Source organism: Rhinoderma darwinii, chromosome 3 (genome assembly GCF_050947455.1).
Source record: "Rhinoderma darwinii isolate aRhiDar2 chromosome 3, aRhiDar2.hap1, whole genome shotgun sequence".
Taxonomy (NCBI): Eukaryota; Metazoa; Chordata; class Amphibia; order Anura; family Rhinodermatidae; genus Rhinoderma; species Rhinoderma darwinii.
Window position 1 is genome coordinate 388,388,990 of NC_134689.1, and position 25,133 is coordinate 388,414,122.

Below are 25,133 nucleotides of genomic sequence, written 5' to 3' on the forward strand. Positions count from 1 at the left end.
GGTGCGGGGCGCTTCCAAAGGGCGCTTGCTGCTTTTCGAACCGCATTAAAAACCACATCGTTGTGGATTTTACAGGTGAAAAATGTTAAACAAATGTGTTTCACCTGTAAAACCGCAACCACATCAATGCCGCACCAAATCCGCAACATCTGCCTACAGCCTTAAAGTGGTATTACACGACCCGACTTGGGCCATGTAAACGAGCTCTGATCAACAAGACAGCTCGTTGATCTGCGCTCGTCTGCTCCTTTCACAAGGAGCCAGTATGGGGGAGACGAGCGCTCATACTCCGACCACTTGTCCCCATACATTTCTATCATGTTTACACAGGGAGATGTGCTGCCGACAACGATAATAGTTTCGGCATTTAAAACGATACGATCAGCCAATGAACGAGCGTTCTGTGAAAGCCCGTTTGTCTGATAATTGCCCAGCGCATCACTCCAGCGGGTGGAAGGGGGTGCTGGGCTGGCTCCCTTCCCCTGCTTGTTTCAGAAGCGCCCAGGCCCGGCCTCAGCAGCTGCCTTTCCCCCCGGGCGCTTTTTCACTCAGTGGCGTCGCTACCGTTGTAGCAGCCATGGCGGCTGCTAGCGGCTGAGGGCGCCCATGGCCGCCCGTTGGTACGGACCCCCCCATGGCCGGCGGCGCTGCTAGCGGCGCTGCTAGCAGCGCTGCGGCTGCTACAGTGGTAGCGACGCCACTATAGCAGAGAAGGGAGGTGTCTCCCTGCTCTGCTATCTACTAGCGCTACTGTCGCTCCCTGAAGGAGCGGAATCCCCATGTTGCCGGGGATTCCGCTCCTGGACGGAGTGTGGAAAGGCACCTAAGCTTCCGTTTGCATCACCATTGATATCAATGATGATGCATTGATGACGATACGACTCATCATCACGTGACAGACCCTGCTGTACTCTATCGATGTGCTACTGCTACTACTTGTACATAGAGTACAGCGGCGCCGGTTACATGACAAGAGTCGTGTCGTCTTGAAGTTAGACTGTTCAACTAGACTTCAGGTCCCTCGCCAGTGCTATAAAAATCTATGAAAATCTCATAATCAGCGCGACGGGGGACCGGAATGTATATTAGCGAGTCTACAGACATACTGCATTGAGTACACTGCTAATACTTTTCTGTCCCCACATAACCACTTTAATTCTATGGTGGTATAATTTTCCGTAACCCCTTGCCGCACCTTGACGAAACTGTACGTCAAGGTGAGCACCTTGACGTGCAGCTAAGGTGCATGAATTTCGGCAAAAAAAAAAAATATTTGTAAATTTCCCCTCTACATTGCATTAATTCCTGTGAAACGTCTAAGGGGTTAAGAGACTATCTGAACGCTGTTTTGAATACTTTGAGGGGTGCCATTTTTATAATAGGTTGATTTATGGGGTCTATCTAATATATAAGTCCCTCAAAGCCACTTCAGAACTGAACTGGTCCCTAAAAAATAGCCTTTTGAAATTTTCTTGAAAATGTGAGAAATTGCTGCTGTAGTTGTAAGCCTTGTGACGTCCTAGAAAAATTAAAGAATGTTAAAAAAAACTATGCAAATATAAAGTAGACATATGGGAAATGTTATCTAGTGACTATTCTGTGTGGTATTACTATCTGTTTTACAAGCAAATACATTTAAAATTTAGAAAAATGCAAATTTTTGCACATTTTCTCCAAATTTTGGTGTTTTTCACAAATAAATACTGAATTTATCGACCAAATTTTTATACTTACATAAAGTACAATGTGTCATGAGAAAACAATCGCAGAATCGCTTGGATAGGTAAAAGCATTCCAAACTTATTACCACAAAAAGAAAAAATCGGCCTCGTCCTCAAATCAAAACAGGCTCAGTCCTGAAGGGGTTCAGAATAATAATATTACGAAGAAGAAGAAGACGAAGAATTGCATTATACAAACAGAAATCAGACAGATACATTCCCATTCATTGGACACTGACAGCCCCCTTGTTTATTTCTGCTTGGGTTACATGTGTCTCTGCTTTTTATCTATTCCAGAAACAGAATTTTCTAAAATCTCAGAAATATGTGCAGCTGTACGTGGTGGCAGATAAAAGCATTGTAAGTATAACAAGCAGCGGCATGTATTATACTGCCGTCAATTCATTCATCCAATTTTTCATTCCTGCTCCTGAATGTCCAATTTTATTCTATAGTTTCAAATTAAAAGGTAATTTTTCACTTCTTAGAATAAAGCTGCCCAGCAGTCTAGCTGATCACCGCAGGTCCAGTTTTTTAGCCCCTGGTATTCAGCAGTTACCACCAGGGCTAGTTCTGTGTGGCCACACATAATGGCCGTTGCAGGGGAAATATAATATTACATGGCGCCCAATTACGTGAATGGCCGACACTGTAGTACATGGTTATGCCGATTCCTCTCCTGACATGAATGTTTTAGTAAATAATTGTATTCCCTGTAAAATAAGAATTCTGAAGCATCTTTTCTTAAAACTCTGCATTGTGCTGTTCCTCTGTTATTCTTCCTAGAAATTTATGACAACTGTGTGTTGCCAGTTGGGGGTGTCTCCCTACACAGTTTGACATTGTTCAATCAGGTCTGACAGTATCAGGCTGTGTCACACCCCCTTTTACAAGAGGAATTTTATCGCCCAGTAGTCAATTTATTCATAGATTTCTAGAAGGAATAACAGAGCAACAGTACAACACAAAGTTCTAAAAACCTTATTTCATGGAGAATACAATTATTTCCGTAAAAAGAAAACACGAAAGTGTAATTACGGGGTAGGGAGACAGACAGGTGAGCCCTAATCTACCCGCCACTCAGTCCCTGCCTACTTGCACGGCCCGTCCTAGGCGATGGTGTCCAACTGGGCGACGGTCCCTACGCTCAATATGTGCACGACAGACAAACAGACAAGGGTACACAGAAGCTAAGGGAAAAGGAGCAGTTGCCGTGAGCAACAAGAGTAGTGAACGAGCCGAGTCAAACTAGGAGTGTACGAGGTACCAAACGCAGAGGAGGAGCGTAGTCAGTAAAGCCAGGGTCAATATGAAGCAGAGGTCAATAGTAATAGCTGGAACAGCAGAGCCAGGAAACAAGATCGAATCACAGGCAAACACAAGAAGCAAATGAAGGTATAAATAGACCGAGGGTGGGAGCTAGAACCGTCTGGCTAGGCTGTGATAGGTTCTCCCACTCCTCAGCCTACCAGCCTGAGTGGTAGCAGATCGAGTCACTCTATCAGACCTAGGAACAGATGCAGACTGATTAACCACGGGCGTCGACACAGAAGCTGTGTCTGGCAAATCCTTTACAGAAAGGTGACAGGTCCTCTTTAAATAAAAGGGGTTATCCGATGACAGAAAATTGATAGCCTATTCTGAGGATATCTGATTGGTGGGCTTCTGACTCTCAGCACCCCTGCTGATCAACTATTTTAAGGGACTGCGGCATTCCGGTGAGCGCTGCTTTTCCATTATTGCTTACACGCCCACTTGGACATAACTTTAAACACGCCCAGTTATACGTAAGAAAGGCTCATTTGCATAAATATAAAAATGGTCATAACTTGGCCAAAAATGCTCGTTTTTGAAAAAAACAAAACGTTACTGTTATCTACATTGCAGTGCCGATCTGCTGCAATAGGAGATAGGGGTTTGAAAATCTGGTGACAGAGCCCCTTTAAACTGCTCCATCCTGTTCAACACCAACACATTTGTAGTGGTGGAGTACAGTATAATACTTTTCTTCCATTTACTTGAATGGGAGGAAGCTGTAAGGGCACGTTCACACGTGGCGGAATTGCTGTGGAATTCCACTGTGGACAGTCCGCAGTGCAAATCCGCAGCAGACACTTTGTCCATCGGTTTCCACACCTTTTTAGTTATCTTTTTGCAGACGTTGCGGAAAACTCCGCTACGGACCATAGGCTGCGGTGCGGACTTTGGTGCCCGCAGCATACACTGTCTGTTGCGGACTTGATGCGTACTTGTGGCGGAATTTCTCCATTGACTTCAATGGAGTTTCAAAATTACGCAATGAAATCCACAGATGTAATGTGTGTTATGTTGCGGATTGCTTTCAGGAACAGGATATTTCATCATTCTGGCTGGACCTATGTGTGTCGAGGTCTATATCCAGACTGGGATGGAATGTTTGAAAGAGAGCAGGGTGTGATCTGCACCTGAATCCGCAACGACAAATCCGCAGCATTTTACTTAACATTTTAGCCAAATCCGCAATGGAATCTGCAACACGGATTATGTGCAGCATTGATGCGGACAATGTCTGCAACATTCTGCCACGTCTGAACATGCCCTAATACTGTGCTCCGCTGCTAGAAATGTGTCAGCGTTGTATAATATGGAGCAGTGAAGGAGAAGCATTGCTCGCCGGATTAGATATTAATGGCCTCCCTAGAGACTAGGCCATCAATTTTCCGTTACCAGATCACCCCTTTACGATCGCTATAGACATGCAGACAATTAGGCTGTTGGCTGAAAAATCTGTAGTCTTAATCTGCAATATTAAACATAGCCACTAGATGACTCTGAGTGATAAAAAAATGTGTAGCAATATTCTTAAAAAATGTATATTAACTTGTTTTTTTTAATTGATTTTAGTTTACGAAATATAACAGCAGCATAGAAGCAGTTAAACAGAGGATATTTGAGATAGTTAATTATATCAATGAGGTAAGTACATACCAAAACCTGTTGTCTGGTTTGATCTTATACTTTTAGACAATTTTATAAAGATTTGCTGGAGTGGTGGACACAGAGAGCCCCTTTATCATCAATATAAAAGCTGCTGCTCGCTATTTAATTACAAAATATGTGCGTAGGTTTAATCAGTATCTATTACATCATATCTCCCAACCGTCCCGGATTCAGCGGGACAGTCCCGGATGTCCTGGGCAGCCGGTGGTTTGTCCCGGCGTCAACTATATCTGCGTCCTCAGATAGAGTTGAATCCAATGCTGAACCAAGGAACAGTCAACTCCCTGCTTCAGCATTAGTGCAGAGCGGAGGAGCAGAGGGAGCTCCTCCACTCATCGAGGACTCCCTAGGCACAGCGCTACTTTAAGTGCTGAGCCCAGGGAAGCCCTTGACGTCACTATCCATATATGGACAGTGACATCAGTGTCTTCTTCAGGAATGGAATCCCCGGTAAGAGCATTGCCAACGCTCTGGCCAGGGTTTCCGCTCCTAGATAAGCCCCTGGCGTCACTATCCATATATGGACAGTGACGTCAGGGGCTATCCTGGAGCGGAATCCCCTACAAGAGCATTTCTGACGCTCTGGCCGCGGATTACTCTTCTAGAGAGAACCCCTAACGTCACTGTCCATATATGGACAATGACGTCAGGGGCTACCCTGGAGCAGAATCCCCTGCCATAGCGATGCCGACGCTCCATCTGGGGATTCCGCTCCTAGAGGGAACTCCTGACGTCACTGTCCATATATGGACAGTGACATCAGGGGCTCCTACTGGAGTGGAATCCCCAGCCACAGCGTGTCCGATGTTCTGGCTGGGGCTTCCGCTCCTAAAGAAACCCCCAATGGTGCTATACACAGGGGGTAGTGCTATCTGCAGGGGGGTGGCGTCATCTTCAAGGGGTGTTTGGCACTATCTACATCGGGACTGTAGCACTATATGGGCACTATCTACAGGGGACACTGTGGCGCTATCTACATGCGCACTGTGCGTGGCACTATCTACATGGGCACTTTGGCACTATGTATGTGGGCACTGGTATGTTATATGTGGGCACTGGCACTAGGGGAGCATTATACTGTATGGTGGCAGCTAAGGGGGAATTTTTCTGTATGGGGCAGCTATGGGGCATTATACAGTATAGTGGCAGCTATAGGGACATTATACTGTATGGGGACAGCTATGGGGTATTATGCTGTATGGGGACAACTATGGGGCATTATACTGTATGGGGCATCTGTGTGAGCTTTATACTGTATGGGGCATTTGTGTGGGTATTATGCTATATGGGGGAGCTATGGGGGAATTATACTATATGGGACAGCTATGGCGGCGTTATGTTGTATGGGGGTAGCTATGGGGCCTTATATAGTATGGGGGAATTTCTGTGGGCATTATACTGGTAGGGGGTATCTGTGTGAGCATTAAACTGAGTGGGTGCATGTATGCGAGCATTATACTGTCTTGGGGCAGGTATTTGGCATTATACTGTGTGGGAGGCACTATGGGGCATTATACTGTGTTGGGGCAGCTATTTGGCATTATACTGTGGTGGGCAGTTATGGGGTATTATACTGTGTGGGGGGAATCTGTGTGGGCATTATACTGTGTGGGGGGTATTATACTGTGGGGAGGCACTATGGGAGCATGATACTGTGTGTGCTGAACCAGGTGTGTGGGTGGGGATTGGGCGGGGTTAGAGGCATGGCTTAAAAGAAAAACAATAGCCCCTCTTTGCGATACTTAAAAGTTTAGAGGTATGGTTACATACACTTATCAGGCAGAAGATGCCAGGACATATGGGTTCTCCATATAGAACAATCCCTTCTTTTTACAAGGGTCTCCCAACAATGAGTTCATCGCTTGGTGTCCCGTAGCTGGGACCCACAGCAAGCAGCCACCGCAGGAAAAATTAAATTACAGAGTTCCCTGTCAAACCAGTGTGCTGTCCATGTAAAACATGGACACATCAGGTCCTCCAGGTCCTCTTTATAGCCGCTCTTCACTCTGGCTAATAAATGAGCGTCTAAATGTGGTTACATTTGTTGCATTGTTTTGTCATTTAGCATAAATGAATTGTGGCAACAATCTCCCTTATTTAACTAGTGCTTGTGCACTTTACATTAACACCATTAGATGTAAGGAATGCAGATACTACCTATGCGGATGCAATGATCTCTATATAATATTTCTATTTTTTCCTTCTCCCAGTTTTTATTCTTATTTTTTTAGATTTTCATATTTTTCTTTTTTTACCATTTTAATATTTTTATTTTGATATTGTTATTATATTCTTGATATTTTTTTATTTTTTTATATATATATACACTACCGTTCAAAAGTTTGGCGTCACCCAGACAATTTTGTGTTTTCCATGAAAACTCACACTTATATTTATCAAATGAGTTGCAAAATGACTAGAAAATATAGTCAAGACATTGACAAGGTTAGAAATAATGATTTTTATTTGAAATAATAATTTTCTCCTTCAGACTTTGCTTTCGTCTTGGAATGCTCCATTTGCAGCAATTACAGCATTGCAGACCTTTGGCATTCTAGCGGTTAATTTGCTGAGGTAATCGGGAGAAATTTCACCCCATGCTTCCAGAAGCCCCTCCCACAAGTTGGATTGGCTTGATGGGCACTTCTTGCGTACCATACGGTCAAGCTGCTCCCACAACAGCTCTATGGGGTTGAGATCTGGTGACTGCGCTGGCCACTCCATTACAGATAGAATACCAGCTGCCTGCTTCTTCCCTAAATAGTTCTTGCATAATTTGGAGGTGTGCTTTGGGTCATTGTCCTGTTGTAGGATGAAATTGGCTCCAATCAAGCGCTGTCCACAGGGTATGGCATGGCGTTGCAAAATGGAGTGATAGCCTTCCTTATTCAAAATCCCTTTTACCTTGTACAAATCTCCCACTTTACCAGCACCAAAGCAACCTGTAAAGGATCTGCCAGGCACAGCTTCGGGGTTAACTCCCAGAACTAATCAGTCAGCACCTGAGAATACATCCCTGAGACTGACCCCTGCTTCCACTATTCAGGCTGGCAGGCTTAGGAGTGGGAGAGCCTATCGTAACCTGGCCAGACTCAGCTTGCTCCCGCCCTCGGTCTATTTAAGCCTGCACTTCCTGTCCCTCGGTGCTTGTGATTCTTTCCTTGTGGTTTCCTGGCCCAGCTACAGCTCCTGCTATTTTTAATCCTGCTCCATACAGACCCTGGCTTACCGACTACTCTTCTGCTTTTCGTTTTGTACCTCGCACACTCCTGGCTTGACTCGGCTCGTTCACCACTCTGGTTGCTCACGGTGTTGCCGTGGGCAACGGCCCCTTTTCCTTGCTTGTGTTCCTTTTGTATGTTTGTCGTGTTTGTCGTGCACTTACTGAGCGCAGGGACCGCCGCCCAGTTGTACCCCGTCGCCTAGGGCGGGTCGTTGCAAGTAGGCAGGGACAGAGTGGCGGGTAGATTAGGGCTCACTTGTCCGTCTCCCTACCCCCTGCCATTACATAATCACAAGCCCCCTCGGTGCGCCCCTGTGCCTACTTCTCCAGGAAGTTTTCGCCAACTGAAAGTAACTATGATATTGGCAACCGCGAACTCTTAGCCATTAAATGGGCATTTGAAGAGTGGCGCCACTTCCTGGAGGAGGCTAGGCACCAGGTAACGGTCCTTACCGACCACAAGAATCTGGTTTTCGTAGAATCTGCCCAGAAGCTAAACCCAAGACAAGCTCGATGGGCGTTATTTTTTACCAGATTAAATTTTTTGGTTACCTATAGGGCTGGGTCTAAAAATATTAAGGCTGATGCACTGTCGCGTAGCTTCATGGCCTGCCCTCCTACGGAGGAAGATCCTGCTTGTATTTTGCCTCCAGGTATAATCATTTCCTCGATCGATTCTGATTTAGTCTCTGATATTGCTGCTGATCAAGGTGCAGCTCCCGGGAACCTTCCTGAGAACAAGCTGTTTGTTCCCCTGCAATTCCGGCTAAGGGTACTTAGGGAAAATCATGACTCCGCACTATCTGGCCATCCAGGCATCCTGGGTACCAAACACCTCATTTCCAGAAATTATTGGTGGCCTGGGTTGCCTAAAGACGTTAAGGCCTACGTCGCCGCTTGTGAGGTTTGTGCTAGGTCCAAGACTCCCAGGTCCCGACCAGCGGGCTTACTGCGTTCGTTGCCCATTCCCCAGAGACCTTGGACCCATATCTCCATGGATTTTATCACCGATTTGCCTCCATCCCAAGGCAAGTCGGTGGTGTGGGTGGTGGTGGACCGCTTCAGTAAGATGTGCCACTTTGTGCCCCTCAAGAAACTACCCAACGCCAAAACGTTGGCTATCTTGTTTGTCAAACACATCCTGCGTCTCCATGGGGTCCCTGTCAATATTGTTTCGGACAGAGGGGTACAATTTGTTTCATTGTTTTGGAGAGCCTTCTGTATGAAGTTGGGGATTGATCTGTCCTTCTCCTCTGCCTTCCATCCTGAAACCAATGGCCAAACGGAGAGGACTAATCAATCTCTAGAACAATACTGTTTTGTCTCTGACTGTCAATTTGATTGGGTCTCTTTCATTCCCCTCGCCGAATTTTCCCTTAATAACCGGGTCAGTAACTCGTCAGGGGTCTCTCCTTTTTTTTGTAATTTTGGGTTTAATCCACGGTTCTCCTCCGTTTCACCTGGTAGTTCCAACAATCCCGAGGTAGAGGTCGTTCATCGGGAACTGTGCACAGTCTGGGCCCAGGTTCAGAAAAACCTAGAGGTGTCCCAGAGCGTACAAAAAACTCAGGCTGATAAAAAACGTTCTGATAACCCCCTGTTTATGGTCGGGGATCTGGTGTGGTTGTCGTCTAGGAACTTGCGTCTCAAGGTTCCGTCCAAGAAGTTTGCTCCCCGGTTTATTGGGCCGTATAAGGTCATTGAGGTCCTCAATCCTGTCTCCTTCCGGCTGGAGTTACCCCCGTCTTTTCGGATACACGACGTGTTTCATGCCTCCCTCCTCAAACGCTGCTCCCCGTCCTTGGCTCCCTCGAGGAGACCTCCTGTTCCCATCCTCACCCCTGAGGGGGTGGAATTCGAGGTGGCCAGGATTGTGGACAGCAAGATGGTCCAAGGCTCCCTCCAGTACCTGGTCCATTGGAGAGGATACGGGCCCGAGGAGAGGACTTGGGTACCCGCCCGGGATGTTCACGCTGGGGTATTGGTCAGGAGGTTCCACCTGCGTTTCCCCAGTAAGCCAGGTCCACTTAGAAAGGGTCCGGTGGCCCCTCATAAAAGGGGGGGTACTGTAAATGATCTGCCAGGCACAGCTTCGGGGTTAACTCCCAGAACTAATCAGTCAGCACCTGAGAATACATCCCTGAGACTGACTCCTGCTTCCACCATTCAGGCTGGCAGGCTTAGGAGTGGGAGAGCCTATCGTAACCTGGCCAGACACAGCTAGCTCCCGCCCTCGGTCTATTTAAGCCTGCACTTCCTGTCCCTCGGTGCTTGTGATTCTTTCCTTGTGGTTTCCTGGCCCAGCTACAGCTCCTGCTATTTTTGATCCTGCTCCATACAGACCCTGGCTTACCGACTACTCTTCTGCTTTTCGTTTTGTACCTCGCACACTCCTGGCTTGACTCGGCTCGTTCACCACTCTGGTTGCTCACGGTGTTGCCGTGGGCAACTGCCCCTTTTCCTTGCTTGTGTTCCTTGCTTGTGTTCCTTTTGTATGTTTGTCGTGTTTGTCGTGCACTTACTGAGCGCAGGGACCGCCGCCCAGTTGTACCCCGTCGCCTAGGGCGGGTCGTTGCAAGTAGGCAGGGACAGAGTGGCGGGTAGATTAGGGCTCACTTGTCCGTCTCCCTACCCCCTGCCATTACACAACCCCAGACCATCACATTACCTCCACCATGCTTGACAGATGGCGTCAGGCACTCTTCCAGCATTTTTTCAGTTGTTCTGCGTCTCACAAATGTTCTTCTGTGTGATCCCTGAAGGCCAGCATCCCGGAGTCGCCTCTTCACTGTAGACGTTGACACTGGCGTTTTGCGGGTACTATTTAATGAAGCTGCCAGTTGAGGACCTGTGAGGCGTGTGTTTCTCAAACTAGAGACTCTAATTTACTTGTCTTGTTGCTCAGTTGTGCAGCGGGGCCTCCCACTTCTCTTTCTACTCTGGTTAGAGCCTGTTTGTGCTGTCCTCTGAAGGGAGTAGTACACACCATTGTAGGAAATCTTCAGTTTATTGGCAATTTCTCGCATGGAATAGCCTTCATTTCTAAGAACAACAATAGAATGTCGAGTTTCACATGAAAGCTCTCTTTTTCTAGCCATTTTGAGAGTTTAATCGAACCCACAAATGTAATGCTCCAGATTCTCAACTAGCTCAAAGGAAGGTCAGTTTTATAGCTCCTCTAAACAGCAAAACTGTTTACAGCGGTGCTAACATAATTGCACAAGGGTTTTCAAGTGTTTTCTAATCATCCATTAGCCTTCTAACACAGTTAGCAAACACAATGTACCATTAGAACACTGGAGTGATGGTTGCTGGAAATGGGCCTCTATACACCTATGTAGATATTGCATTAAAAACCAGACATTTGCAGCTAGAATAGTCATTTAGCACATTAACAATGTATAGAGTGTATTTCTGATTAATTTAATGTTATCTTCATTGAAAAAAACTGTGCTTTTCTTTCAAAAATAAGGAAATTTCTAAGTGACCCTAAACTTTTGAATGGTAGTGTGTGTATGTATATATATATATATATATATATATATATATATATATATATATATATATATTGGGTTTTTTATTATTATTATTAGGGGAACTTATGTAATTGTAGTGGATATACCTGTTTCTTCCACTCCGTTTCTGATGCTTGTCAATCAGAGGTAACTGAGATCAGGAAGTATAAGGCTGGGTTCACACGACCATGTTACGTCCGTAATGGACGGAACACAGTGCAGGGAGCCGGGCTCCTAGCATCATAGTTATGTACTGGTATACCTAGATATGTTTTGTTACTCTAATCCTGGCTTCTTGTAAGCTGCCATCTATTCATCTAGTAAAAGAAGAACAACAGTTCCGGATACCATTGCTCTCCCATATTGCACCCAGGTACATTGCACATAACTATAATACAGTACCACATGTCTACTTCTAGGTGTACAAACCCCTAAGAACCTTTGTGGCACTGACCGGTTTGGAAGTCTGGGACAAGAAAGACCTGTTTCAGGTATCAACCTCGGCCTCTATAAACCTCGACCGCTTCTCTGACTGGAGGAAGAAAGACCTTCTGCCAAGAAAATCTCATGACAATGCCCAGTTCATAACGTAAGACTCTTTATCTTATGCACTCCAACTTATTTTTCTCAGCTGCTACTTTTCACACCTCCACTATCAAAATTTTTACATCAAGTAATGTCTTATTCTATATGTTATGAGGAAGCCACTAGCTTCAAGATCTGTACAAATAAAAGCCGATTATTTACATTTGAAGTTCACCAACAATTGTTCTTCTCACAGGAATACTGACTTTGATGGCGCCACTGTTGGACTGGCATTTGTGGGCACCATGTGTAGTGATACCCACTCTAGTGGGGTAATTCAGGTGAGTTGTGTCTCATCAAGACAACCCTTTTCAGATTCATCAGCTGTTAGTGCCGGGGGCTGGCCATACCTTTCCTCTTACACGGACAACCATGTAATACATGGAAAAACTGGGTTGGCCACAGTAAAGCCAAACTTTATTAGCGGCGTTCCACTTTAGTTAATTATTTTTCTATTTTACATATGTTTGTAGGTTTTGGACCTTGATGCCTTCCATCTTGTGTAGGACTTATAATTATGACCCATTCTTGTATCATGAGGACTATTTTATCTAATTTTTGGGATATTTCTGTGACATTACTCGTGCCTATATATGTATTGCTCCACAGAAGACCACTGCAAAACCCAATGCACTGAAAACTTATGGGTTACAATCCAAAAGCCCACCAACATAGCTAGCATTGTCTGGAAACAGATGATACAACTCGCGGGAGATTTGAGAAGCACATTTTTACCCAACATTTTAGTGGATATCTCATGCAATGGACACATATATTTTTAGTGCATGTCAATGGGATGTGATGAAGTTAGCTATGTTCCCACTGACCAGGACAAGAGGCAATGTAGATCCTGCCTCACATATATGGCATATAGCAACACAAAAATAAAAGCAAAAAATACACTGAAAGGTGAAATAGAGATTGTAATGGTCAAGTCATCTGCTGGATTGTGTGAATGACGTGTCATTATTTTAATGTCCTATTCACATGTAATCTGCCACATGGAGGCAGATTTTGAACTGCGTGCATATATTTTTCCACATTTTTTTGCAGTGTTTTTCCCCCGTTGAAAACTCATGCATTGAAGCTAATGAAAGGGCCATGAGCAAAGAACCCAGCGAAAAACGCTCAGAAACAAGCGCCAAAGGTTTTTCTGCCTCCTATTGATTCAATGGGAGATCAGAGGCGGAAACCGTGGCAAGAAAGGACATGCCGCTTTTTTTTTCCATCGTGCGGCCAAAACTTGTCCGGGGAAAAATATGCCTCTGCCTCCCATTGAAATCAATGGGGCGATTTCTGCCTTTTTTGGTGCTGATTCTGACTCGGTTTCTGCATCAAAATCAGCGCCAATAAACTCAGCGTGAAATGACCCTAATGTTCTCTTTTTCCCAGGACCACAGCAGGCAGCCCGTTTCTGTTGGGGCTACAATTGCTCATGAGATGGGACACAACCTTGGAATGAATCATGACTCCAACTCATGTTCCTGCTCATCAGATTCCTGTATCATGTCACCAACTCTGAGGTAAAACCATTTGCTGGAGGTTTCTACCATACATCCCTAAAGTAGATCTTAGATCTACAGAATAAGATCTACAACAGTGGTCACCAACCTGTGGCTCTCCAGCTGTTGTCAAACTAAAACTCCAGCCTGTGTCTGTCAGGACATGATGGGAGTTTATGTTTCACAACAGCTGAAGACCATTGCTTTACAGTAAAACTCTAAGGAAGTTCTTCCAAAGGCATAACCATTATAAAAGACAGAGTCCTGCAAATTGTTATATAAAGTAATCAATAAGGTAGGAATTTGCTGGAAAGATAACATAACATGTATTATAGTACGGAGGTGCAGTCACAATTCTGCTGGTTGATTTTGTAATAAGGCATACCTCTAATGTCTTAGGCTGGGTTTACACCAGCGTTCGGCTTCCCATTGTACTGCTCTGTCAGTGGCACAAAACAAGGAGAAATACTGAAGCGCCGGTTCTGTTGCACCACGGACACCACCGGCGGCTGACCGAACTTATTGACTTTAATGAGTTCCGTCAGGGTGTCCGTGCCTTTACCGGAAACATTAGCGCAGCATGATGTGCCATTGTTACCATTATTTTTGGCTGGATCTGCGGCGTAAGCCCCTAACGAAGCCTCCAACGCAGATGTGAACGAGGATTTACCTGGGCTCCCACAATGCAATTCTCACTACTAAATTGCATTCTGGAAGAGTACGTTTTATTCATCTGGTAATTGTAACTTGTTTGGTGTAGAGAAGACACGCCTCGAATAGAAATAGTTCTGTAAAGATACTGAACTAGCAGAGTATGCTGAAAGATTTCAGCTCAACAGCCAGCAGAACTGTGAAAGACAATTAGTGCAAAGTTAGGCCTCGGTAACGTGCTAAACGTGATTACATTTTAGTGTCCCTCTTATGGCCACAAAATGGCGAGTTGGTATAAATAGTACTTATTCAAGTGGGCTAAATCCAGCAGTGGGGCGCCACAAAGATCTGTTAGGCCCAATTATTTTTAATTTCTTTACTAATGACCGTGTGGATGGGATTGATAGCAATGTGTCAGTTTTTATTGACAGTACAAAACTTTGTAGAATACTTAAAACTCAGCCTGACTATAAAATATTACAGAAAGACCAAGATAAGATGGCAGCATGGGCAAAAACATGGTAGATTAAATTTAATGTCGATAAATGTAAAGTAATGCACCTAGGACGCAATACTAGTATGAATATATATACATTAAATGGAATAAAACTGGAGACAATAGAACAAGAGAAGGACCTGGGTATTCTGGTAATAAATAAGCTAAGCAGCAGCAATCCATGTCAAGCAGCAGCTGCAAAAGCAAAAAGGATTTTAGGGCATATAAAAAGTGAGATAAAAGCCTGTGATTCAAATGTAATATTACCCATCTATAAATCCCTTGTATGGCCACATTTTGAATTTTGAATTCAGTTTTGGGCTCCACATTGTAAAAAGGACATAGGAGAACTGGAGAGGGTTGAAAGGTGGGTGACTAAATTATTAAATGGGATGGGAGGTGTTGCTTACAATGAAAGGCTAGAAAAATTGGGCTTGTTCATCTTGGAAAGAAGACGACATAGGCCTCATGCACACGACCGTATTTTTTCCCTCCCGTAAATACTGGCGTAAATACGGGTCCGGTGTCACACATATTTGACCCGTTTTGCACCAGTATTTACGGACCCGTGCCTGTAAATACGGGCCCGGTGTCACCCGTATTCCACCCGTATTTACGGGCACGTATTCTCTGCAAAATTGCACTGCACTAATCGGCAGCCCCTTCTCTCTATCAGTGCAGGATAGAGAGAAGGGACAGCCCTTTCCAGAGTAAAAGTAAAAGAAATTCATACTTACCCGGCCGTTGCCTTGGTGACGCGTCCCTCTCTTGATATCCAGCCCGACATCCCTGGATGACGCGGCAGTCCATGTGACCGCTGCAGCCTGAGATTGACCTGTGATTGGCTGCAGCGGTCACATGGGCTGAAACGTCATCCAGGGATGTCGGGCTGGATGTCGAGAGGGACGCGTCATCAAGGCAATGGCCGGGAGACCGGACTGGAGGAAGCAGGAAGTTCTCGGTAAGTATGAACGTCTTTTTTTTTAATTTTTATACAGGTTGCTCTATATTCTGATCGGAATTCACTGTCCAGGGTGCTGAAAGAGTTACTGCCGATTGGTTAACTCTTTCAGCACCCTGGACAGTGACTATTTACTGATGTCGCCTAGCAACGCTGCCGTAATAACGGGTGCACACATGTAGCCACCCGTCATTACGGGAGCTCCATAGACTTCTATGGGCTGCCCGTGCTGTTATTACGGCCTGAAATAGGACATGTTCTATCTTTTTCAACGGCACGGGCACTTTCCCGTAAGAAAACGGGGAGGCACCCGTGGCCAATAGAAGTCTATGAGCCCGTTATTACGGGTCGTAATTACGACCCGTAATAACGGGAGTTTTTCCGGTCGTGTGCATGAGGCCTTAGAGGTTTTAATATGTATAAGAATATGTGTGGTCAACACAGAGAACTAGCACATAATTTATTAATTCCACAAACTTTACATAGGACCAGGGGACATTTATTGCATGTGGAAGAAAGGCATTTTAGACATTACTATAGGAAAGGGATCTTTACAGTTAGGGTATGTTCACACACACTATTTACGGACGTAATTCGGGCGTTTAAGCCCCGAATTACGTCCGAAAATGCGGCTCAATAGCGTCGGCAAACATCTGCCCATTCATTTGAATGGGTCTTACGATGTTCTGTTCCGACGGTCATTTTTTTTACGCCCCGCTGTCGAAAGGCGGGGCGTAAAAAAGACGCCTGCGTCAAAAGTAGCTGTCACTTCCTCAGACGTAAATGGAGCCGTTTTCCATTGACTCCATGGAAAAACAGCTCCAATTACGTCCGTAATTGACGCAGCGAAAAAGCTCCTCAACATGCCATGACGCCTGAAATTACAGAGCTGTTTTCTCCTGAAAACAGCCTCGTAATTTCAGCCGTAACGGACGCTACCGTGTAAACATACCCATAGGGCACGGCTCAGGAGAAAACAGCTCCGTAATTTCAGGCGTCATGGCATGTTGAGGCGCTTTTTTGCTGCGTCAATTACGGACGTAAATGGAGCTGTTTTTCCATGGAATCAATGGAAAACGGCTCCATTTAACATCTGAAGAAGTGACAGGCACTTCTTTGACGCGGGCGTCTATTTACGCCCCGCCTTTTGACAGCAGGCCGTCAAAAAAATGACCGTCGGAACAGAACATCGTAAGACCCATTCAAATGAATGGGCAGATGTTTGCCGACGCTATCGAGCCGCATTTTCAGACGTAAATCTAGGCGGAAAACGCTTGACTTACGTCTGTAAATAAGCCGTGTGAACATACCCTTAGAGTAGTCAATCTATGGAATGCCCTACCCCAGGAGGTAATAATGGCAGATACTATGTCAGCATTTAAAAAAAAGAAAAGGGCTAGATGCTTATCTAATCACCAATTGCATTGAGAGTAATAAATCCTTTAGCAATGACTGATGATTGATTGATCGAGAAAGGTTGATCTTGATGGACCTGTGTCTTTTTTTAACCTATGTAACCATGTAACTACATAATTACTAACTAGTCGAACTACCAGCATCATAAGGTATGTTTACACGAGACAGATTTAATACATGTGAATAAATTTCTGCAAGCCCCGTCAGATGAATGGGACAATGAAATAAATTTCCTCAACAAATCTGCTACGTGTGAACACATCCTAATTTGGCCTTAAGTCTAGTTCACACGTCTGTAATGTATCTGCATTTTAGTGTCCTACAAGACCAGAATCCGTCATAGAGTTTTATGGGGATTTAAATTCTGTTCGTTTAAATCACGGGGAGGTGAGTTTTGCGGCCGTATAACGGTCGTAACAGCCGTCTGAATGAGACCTTACTCAACTTTTTTTTTTTAATGTTATACCTAGGTTTAAAGTAAAATGTTGTCGAACTTATGATATTATGACTTATTCAGACACGCGCATTTCACTAGCTGTATTACGATCACAAGACCTGCCCCCCCAGCTCAAGGTGACTGAACTTAGGTCACTATAGATCACTATGGGGCTCTATGGGGATCCATGTTCGGTTCACTCAAACCATAGGTTTGTGTAATACATATTAGAATATGTAAGCCAAAATATGGAGTGGAACATAAACTGAGGAAAAAAGATTTTCACCTTCCATATCTTGGACCCCCTCCTGGTTTCTAAATACTGATGTAAATTAATGACCAAAATACGCGAGAGTGAATGAGGTCTTAAGGCCTTTTACACTGGCCGGCAAGCGGCCAGTGCAGCGAGCGCCGATCAACAAGACATCGCTGATCGGCGCTCGTTTGCTCCGGTCACACGGAGCTATGGATGGGGACCAGCGGTCGTTACTCCGATCGCTCGTCCCCATACAATATCATCATGTCGGCAATGCGTCTCCCTGTTTACACAGGGAGACTCCCTGCCGAGAATGATATTTCACTTTTTTAAACGATACGATCAGCAGATGATCCAGCGTTTGCTCGTTCATCTGCTGATCGCTGCCATGTTTACACAGGACAATTATTGGCAACGAGCGTTATACGAAGACACGTCTGCATGATAATCGCCCAGTGTAAAAGGGCCTTTAGTCCCACCTTCCATTCACTGCAGGTATCCTGACACAACATTTTGTGTTGGCGCCACAAGCCTTGTATACCTTCTATCTCTAATTCCATTTTTGTCCTATTTCTTTCTTGCAGCTATAACACACCATATTTGTTCAGTTCCTGCAGCCTCAGCAACTTTCAGGAGTTCATCTATGACCGAATGCCACAGTGTATGAAAGATGAACCATTAAAACAATTTATTGAGTCCCCTGCTGTATGTGGAAATACATTCACGGAGGTGGGAGAAGACTGTGACTGTGGCACCGTGAAGGTAATGATTGAGGATTACGTCAGATAAATTCACAAACATAAAATTGGTGACAACTCTATATTGAATTAAGCAAGACAGGGGTAGGTAGCTAGGACTTGACTGTCTTCCCTTATAGATAAAAAGTGTGTGGAGCCGAAACGTCGCACCAGAGCTAATAAACGCTCACTTTTGTCTTCACTTATTTGGGTGTGCTGCCTACTTTGTGAATTTTTAGGATATACTACAGACTCAAAGAAACATTTAACCATATGCTGTGTTATTCGGACTAAAAGAAATAAGGAAAAAGTCTTTCTAAAAAGTCCTTGTGCCTTATAGTCTCACAGACAAGGGGGTCCAGCATTGTCAGAACCCCCCAACCACTTTCTTAATGATTGTGCAGAGCATTCATAAAGGACTAAGTTTGATCATAGATAGGACTGTGCGGCTGTCCATAGCCGCACCGTCCTCTCTCTCTCTGCCTGGCACTGATCTGTATGATCAGTAAAGAGCAAGAAGGAAAGCTAAGCAAAGTGTGCACCGCGCGTTCAGCTTCTTCACAGGACACATCGCTGGATCCTGGGGAGGTGAGTAAACCACCAGGTAAATACCCCATTTTTACACTGGGCCACCAGGGAATAATATGTTAACCCCTTTATATACCATAGACCCCATGTATAAACTCCCATTTACACAAGACCACCAATGAAAACATATTAACCCCCCCTAATGTAACCTAGACCACCAGGTATGAGCCTACTTCCACTATGCCACAAGTGAAAATATATAACCCCCCTAATGTACCCTAGACCACCAATTGTGAACCCATTTACACTAGGCCACAAGGGAAAACCTATAACCCCTTCTAATGTACCCTAGACCACCAGGTATGAACCTATTTACACTAGGCCACGAGGAAAACATATTAACCCCTCTAATGTACCCTAGACCACTGGGTATGAACCTATTTTCACTAGGCCATCAGGAAAAAATATTAACCCCTCTAATGTACCCTAGACCACCGGGTATGAACCTATTTTCACTAGGCCACCAGGAAAAAATATTAACCCCCTAATGTACCCTAGACCACCAGGTATGAACCTATTTCCACTATGCCACGGGAAAATGAATAACCCCCCCCCCCCCTAATGTACCCTAGACAACCAGTTGTGAACTCATTTACACTAGGCCACTAGGGAAATCATATTAACCCCCTAAGGTACCCTGGTTCATCAGGTATGAACCCATTTACACTAGGCCACCAGAAAAAAAAACATATTAACCCTCCTAATGTGCCCTAGACCACCAGTTGTCAACCCATTTACACTAGGCCACCAGTGAAAACATATAACCCCCATAATGTATCCTAGACCACCAGGTATGAACATATTTACACTAGACCACAAGGGAAAAAATATAACCCCCATAATGTATCCTAGACCACCAGGTACAACCTATTTACGCTAGGCCACAAGAGAAAACCTATACCCCAATGTACCCTAGACCACCAAGTCTGCACCCATTTACACTAGACAACCAGGGAAAAACATATTAACCCCCTAATATATCCTAGGCTACCAGATATAAATTAGGGGATATAATATTAACCCTTTTTCTATATTAGACCACCAGGGAATAAAATATAAACCCCTCTCCTACCTTAGACCACCAAGAAAGGGGGCCCTACCCTAGATCCCTGAAGTTAGTGACATTGACTCCACTTCACTAGACCATAAGGGGAAGTCTTAATTATCATGAATTTTTATATGAATTATGTTGTTTTTTTTCTTATTTTCTTTAGCCGGGGTGTCTTATAGTCCATAAAATACGGTATAATTGATATAATATGTATTTGTTGAGCTATAGGCCTCCTGTGAGAAAGGAGTCGCTTCTTGTTCATGTGCTGTAGCAGATAAGTGTTATCATAGGGACAATATAACTTGTGGCAGCTAGTTATCTCCTTTTCTTAATTTTTTTTACATGTGCTAGAAAAATTTTAATTGCCTGTTATTGGGCCCAGTGTTGTTGCATTATAGTAAATACTTGGAACCCATTAAGAATATCTTTGCTTGCTTCAGTATTTGGAACGTAACTTCCAGATTCTTTGCTGTCTTTTTCTTCAGCTTTCATTGTTTTTTCTTAAAGGCGTTCACCGCATTGGACATTGTCTGTTTATGTGCAGGGTCACATTACGACAAGTTGATCACAGGATGTCCCCCTTCTGGTGTTCCTAGTGATTCGCTGTAATCTTTTGGGAACCTGGTAGCAGGTTTTCAATTTCCCTGCAGCGCCACCACAGGGGAAATTAAGCATTACGCAGTTTCTATTCAAATCAATGGTTATCTGAGTAATGTGGATGCTCTGTGTAGCTGCTCTACACACTGGGTAATAGATAAGGGTCCAGATTGGGGGACAATTCAAAATTGTCTAACAGAATGTTTGAAAACAGGTTTTCCAAACTAGACAACCCCTATATGGAATTATTATTGAATATGGTTGTAAAGGTAATTATTACATGGCCTAACATGGGTCATATAAATGTTCACCGATCAACAAGACAGCTCGTTGATCAGCGATCGTTTGCTCCTTTCACATGGAGCAATGATTGGATATGTATATGGACGAGCGCTCGTTACTCTAATTGCTCGTCCCTATACATTTTCAACATGTCGGAAGCGCATCTCCCTGATTACACAGGGCAATGATCAGGAACGTGCATTCATATGATCATTGCTCCGTGTAATAGGGTCTTTACTCTTGGTAACCATATTAAGGTGTTCATGATTTCTCTCATTGTATCCATCTGTCTTATTGCTTTTTGCTTTCATTGTATTATTTTTTTTACAAAATTCTGGTTATTTTGCTTTAAGAAGAGTCTTGACTCAGCCAAGTATCTACCAATGCAAACGTTCAATTATCTCAATCCTTTTCCTCATCCCCTTCTTCTCAGCTCGTACCATATCAAATAATAGCTTTTCCTTATTGTTTTGTAGGAATGCACCAATCCCTGCTGTGATGCGGCCACGTGTAAGTTCAAGGTTGCAGCCCAGTGTGCAGATGGGAAATGCTGTGAAAATTGTAAGGTGAGTGACGCTTTGTATAATACATTTTTCACTTCCCAACATGCAATTGACAGTAATTGCAATATAACTGATATAACATGAACTTGGAGTCTCTTGGTAAGTGTCTTATATACTCAATGATAGAATTTAGTCCCAGAGCACCGTTTCCAGTATACATGACTGTGGTGGCATCATTCTGTGTATACCTCATGTAAATCTTGTGAATGGAGAATGGATATGTGCTATGTAAAGCATTGGGGGCTGGAACAGTATGGAAAACAGAAGATTGGTCCGTCATGGTTAGTGGGCTCAGTGGGATTGATAATCTGTGGCATCAGTAATCCACATAACAGTATAACCGCTGAGGCTTGAATACCATACAGTTACGGGTGGAATACCGTACTATACCCTCATGGATGGATGCTCTACCGGGCTGACAAGTTTTTATTGTCTTGCCCTATAGGTAAAGCCTATTTACGAATTGGTTGGTATACGGATTGTAGTGAAACCTCCTATTTCCTACACCTTTGAGGTTATTGGTCAGCGATATATGCAGATTTATGTAAATGTATACTTCATTTAATATTGCGCTCCCAGGTTTGACAGTGCTGTTTGTTGGCAGATTATGAAAGCAGGTTCTGTGTGTAGACCCGCTAAAGATGACTGTGATCTAGCCGATATGTGTAATGGAAAGTCTCCAGAATGTCCCGAAGATCGCTACATCTACAATGGTCGCCCATGCAATGATGGCCAAGGGTTCTGCTATAATGGACAGTGCCCAATGCTGGAAAGCCAGTGCACTCAACTATGGGGAGCAAGTAAGTGAATCCTAAGATCAGTAATGGATTTACATATGTACACTGATTGTCTGGAGCCTAAGGGTATGTGCACACACACTAATTACGTCCGTAATTGACGGACGTATTTCGGCCGCAAGTCCCGGACCGAACACAGTGCAAGGAGCCGGGCTCCTAGCATCATACTTATGTACGATGCTAGAAGTCCCTGCCTCGCTGCAGGACAACTGTCCCGTACTGTAAACATGATTATACTACGGGACAGTTGTCCTGCAGCAAGGCAGGGACTCCTAGCGTCGTACATAAGTATGATGCTAGGAGTCCGGCTCCCTGCACTGTGTTCGGTCCGGGACTTGCGGCCGAAATACGTCCGTCAATTACGGACGTAATTAGTGTGTGTGCACATACCCTAAGACTCCGGCCATCATGTAGACTACACCCTAATTCATGTATGGCTTAATATGTTAAGCAGAACATTGTGGTGTGCTTCTCACAACATGTAGTGCCCTTAGAGCCTTTTCCCTCCCAGGTATCCTCCTTTCACTCTCACAGTCTAATTAACTTGTAAAGACATATAATACGCATAATGTACATATTAATACATAATGTTGTGTGTTCATATATACATTTTCTCCTTAGCAGGTGCCCTATCTCAGGGCCACCTAGAGGAACCCAGAGGAGCTTCAATTGCAGCCAATATTACATAGCAAAACTTTTTAGAACATTATGTTGAATATCTCACTATAAAATCCTAAAGGCTATGTAAACCTTTGTAGCCTTTTTTTTTTTATTTATATGTTAATTGTCTATAAACATTTTTTTTACTACAAATTTATTAAAAATTACGTTAGGTTTTTGCACTGCAGCTTCTATGAATCCACTATACATAGAAGCTGCATAAAGCCACTTTAATCTGAATCTGTCCATCTGCTGGACTGACAGTTTCCGCTTACAGCGGCGTTATGCAGCTTCTATGTATTGTGGATTCATAGAAGCTGCAGCACAAAAAAAATAGAAACATTTTTGAATAAATGTATATTATAATTTTTTTTATCAACACTAAACACATACATAAAATACAATTTAAAAGAAAGGCTACAAAGGTTTACATAGCCTTTAACTCACCAAATTATATATTTTAATATAGGTGCGGTGGTTGCAGAACAAAGTTGCTTCAATGTAAATCAAAGAGGCACCAACTACGGGTACTGTAAGAAGGTGGACAACAGTTATATCCCATGTGAAGCTAAGTGAGTGCAAAATTCATGAACCTTTCTTCTTAGTGACCACAGTAGATAGTTGTAGAGATAATTCAGTCTTAGTCCTCACTCCGTTTTAGCGTCAGTATTACAGCTGCAAGACCTGCGCCCTATGGTGATCTATGTTCAGTTCACTTGAATTATGGGAGGTCCACGTTTTGCGGCCATAATGCAGCTGTCGGAATGAGGCCTTAAATGCCAATAATCTATGTTAATACATAATCCTTTCGTTAGGTAGAATTTGCATGTCATGCCGAGTTTGCTTTACACAATGATTTGTACAAGATGCCCATTAAGTGGTAAAGCATGAATGGACACCAACATCTACCTCTAGTGTAACACTTTATTAAGATCTTCTAGACGTACCACTTTAAAAGAAAAATCATGTTGAAAAAGGGGCTATCCAGGATTAGAAAAAAGTCTCCTTTTACTTCCAGAAGCAGCGCCACTCTTATACATAGGTTGTGTCTGGTATTGCAGTTAATTTTCATTGAAGTGCATGAGGCTCAGCTGCAATACCAGACATGGCCCATAAACAAGAGTGGCGCTGTTTCTGGTTGAAAAAAGCAGACCCTTTTTTTTAATCCCAGACAACCACTTTAAGTATCCATAAATATTATATAAAAAATAGTTCAGATTGATTAGGATCCCTTCAGGATTTCCTGGGGGAATATTACTATTGAATCACCATGTAGCTTTGTGTAATTTTCGGATTGCCAACACCATGTCAATTTGAAAAGTGAAAGAATAGACTTTAGGGAAATATTTAGGGTATTAGGAAAAGGACCCTCAGCAATCTTAATTCTATTTTACAGGAAAAAAAAATCCTTGAATCTGCATTAATCTGATTTTATTGGTGCTGGATTTCAGATAATCTAGATTGTTGGACACTTACAGAAAAGTATTTAAAATGTAATCTTAAGAATAGAAAGTCTTACACCGGGCAGCTCTAAATAAAATATTAATACAATATCTGTTTTATATAGGGATATAAAGTGCGGAGTGCTCTTCTGCTTTGGAGGTAGTGACAATCCCAGCGTTTATGCTTCTGTCGCATCATTTTCAAAATGTCGGGGGGTTCTAGCTGCCAGCGGAATGGTTCAGAATGGATCAAAGTGTGAAGATGGAAAAGTAAGTGCAAGCCAAGAGTGAAAGTAGCATTACACTATGTTATTAGATTGTACTTCAGCTACTTCTTTATACCAAATAATCTAATTTCTGTAATAGAGGGGTTCTCAATTTTGGGTAATACCTTTTGTTAGAAGGGCCCCTGACAATGAACTGATCACTGGGTTTCCTGATGCTGGAACCCTCATTGATCAGCTGTAATCTGCTGGGGAGCCTGACAGAAAGTGTACAATATTTCTACAGTGCCACCACAGGAGAAATGAAGCATTGCACAGCATGATTTGAATCCAGTGGGCCGTTCAAGTTTCGCACATAGAGAGGAAGGGTGCTCAATATTAAAATAGGTATCAGGGAAGCTTATGAAGAAAATCGCCTGGTATAAAATTCTTAGCCAGACTAACCTTTCTA

At 43.7% G+C, this 25,133-nt stretch overlaps 1 protein-coding gene across 1 annotated transcript in view; it reads left to right on the forward strand.

Annotated features, from left to right (window-relative positions):
• Positions 1–25,133, forward strand: part of LOC142748342 (zinc metalloproteinase-disintegrin-like VLAIP-B) — a 57,710-nt gene that overhangs the window by 23,039 nt on the left and 9,538 nt on the right. Inside the window, 10 exon segments of the mRNA XM_075855429.1 lie at positions 2,019–2,081; positions 4,605–4,676; positions 11,858–12,027; positions 12,220–12,304; positions 13,416–13,546; positions 18,326–18,503; positions 21,473–21,562; positions 22,164–22,359; positions 23,486–23,588; positions 24,584–24,728. Of these exon segments, the coding sequence (XP_075711544.1) occupies positions 2,019–2,081; positions 4,605–4,676; positions 11,858–12,027; positions 12,220–12,304; positions 13,416–13,546; positions 18,326–18,503; positions 21,473–21,562; positions 22,164–22,359; positions 23,486–23,588; positions 24,584–24,728 (1,233 nt within the window).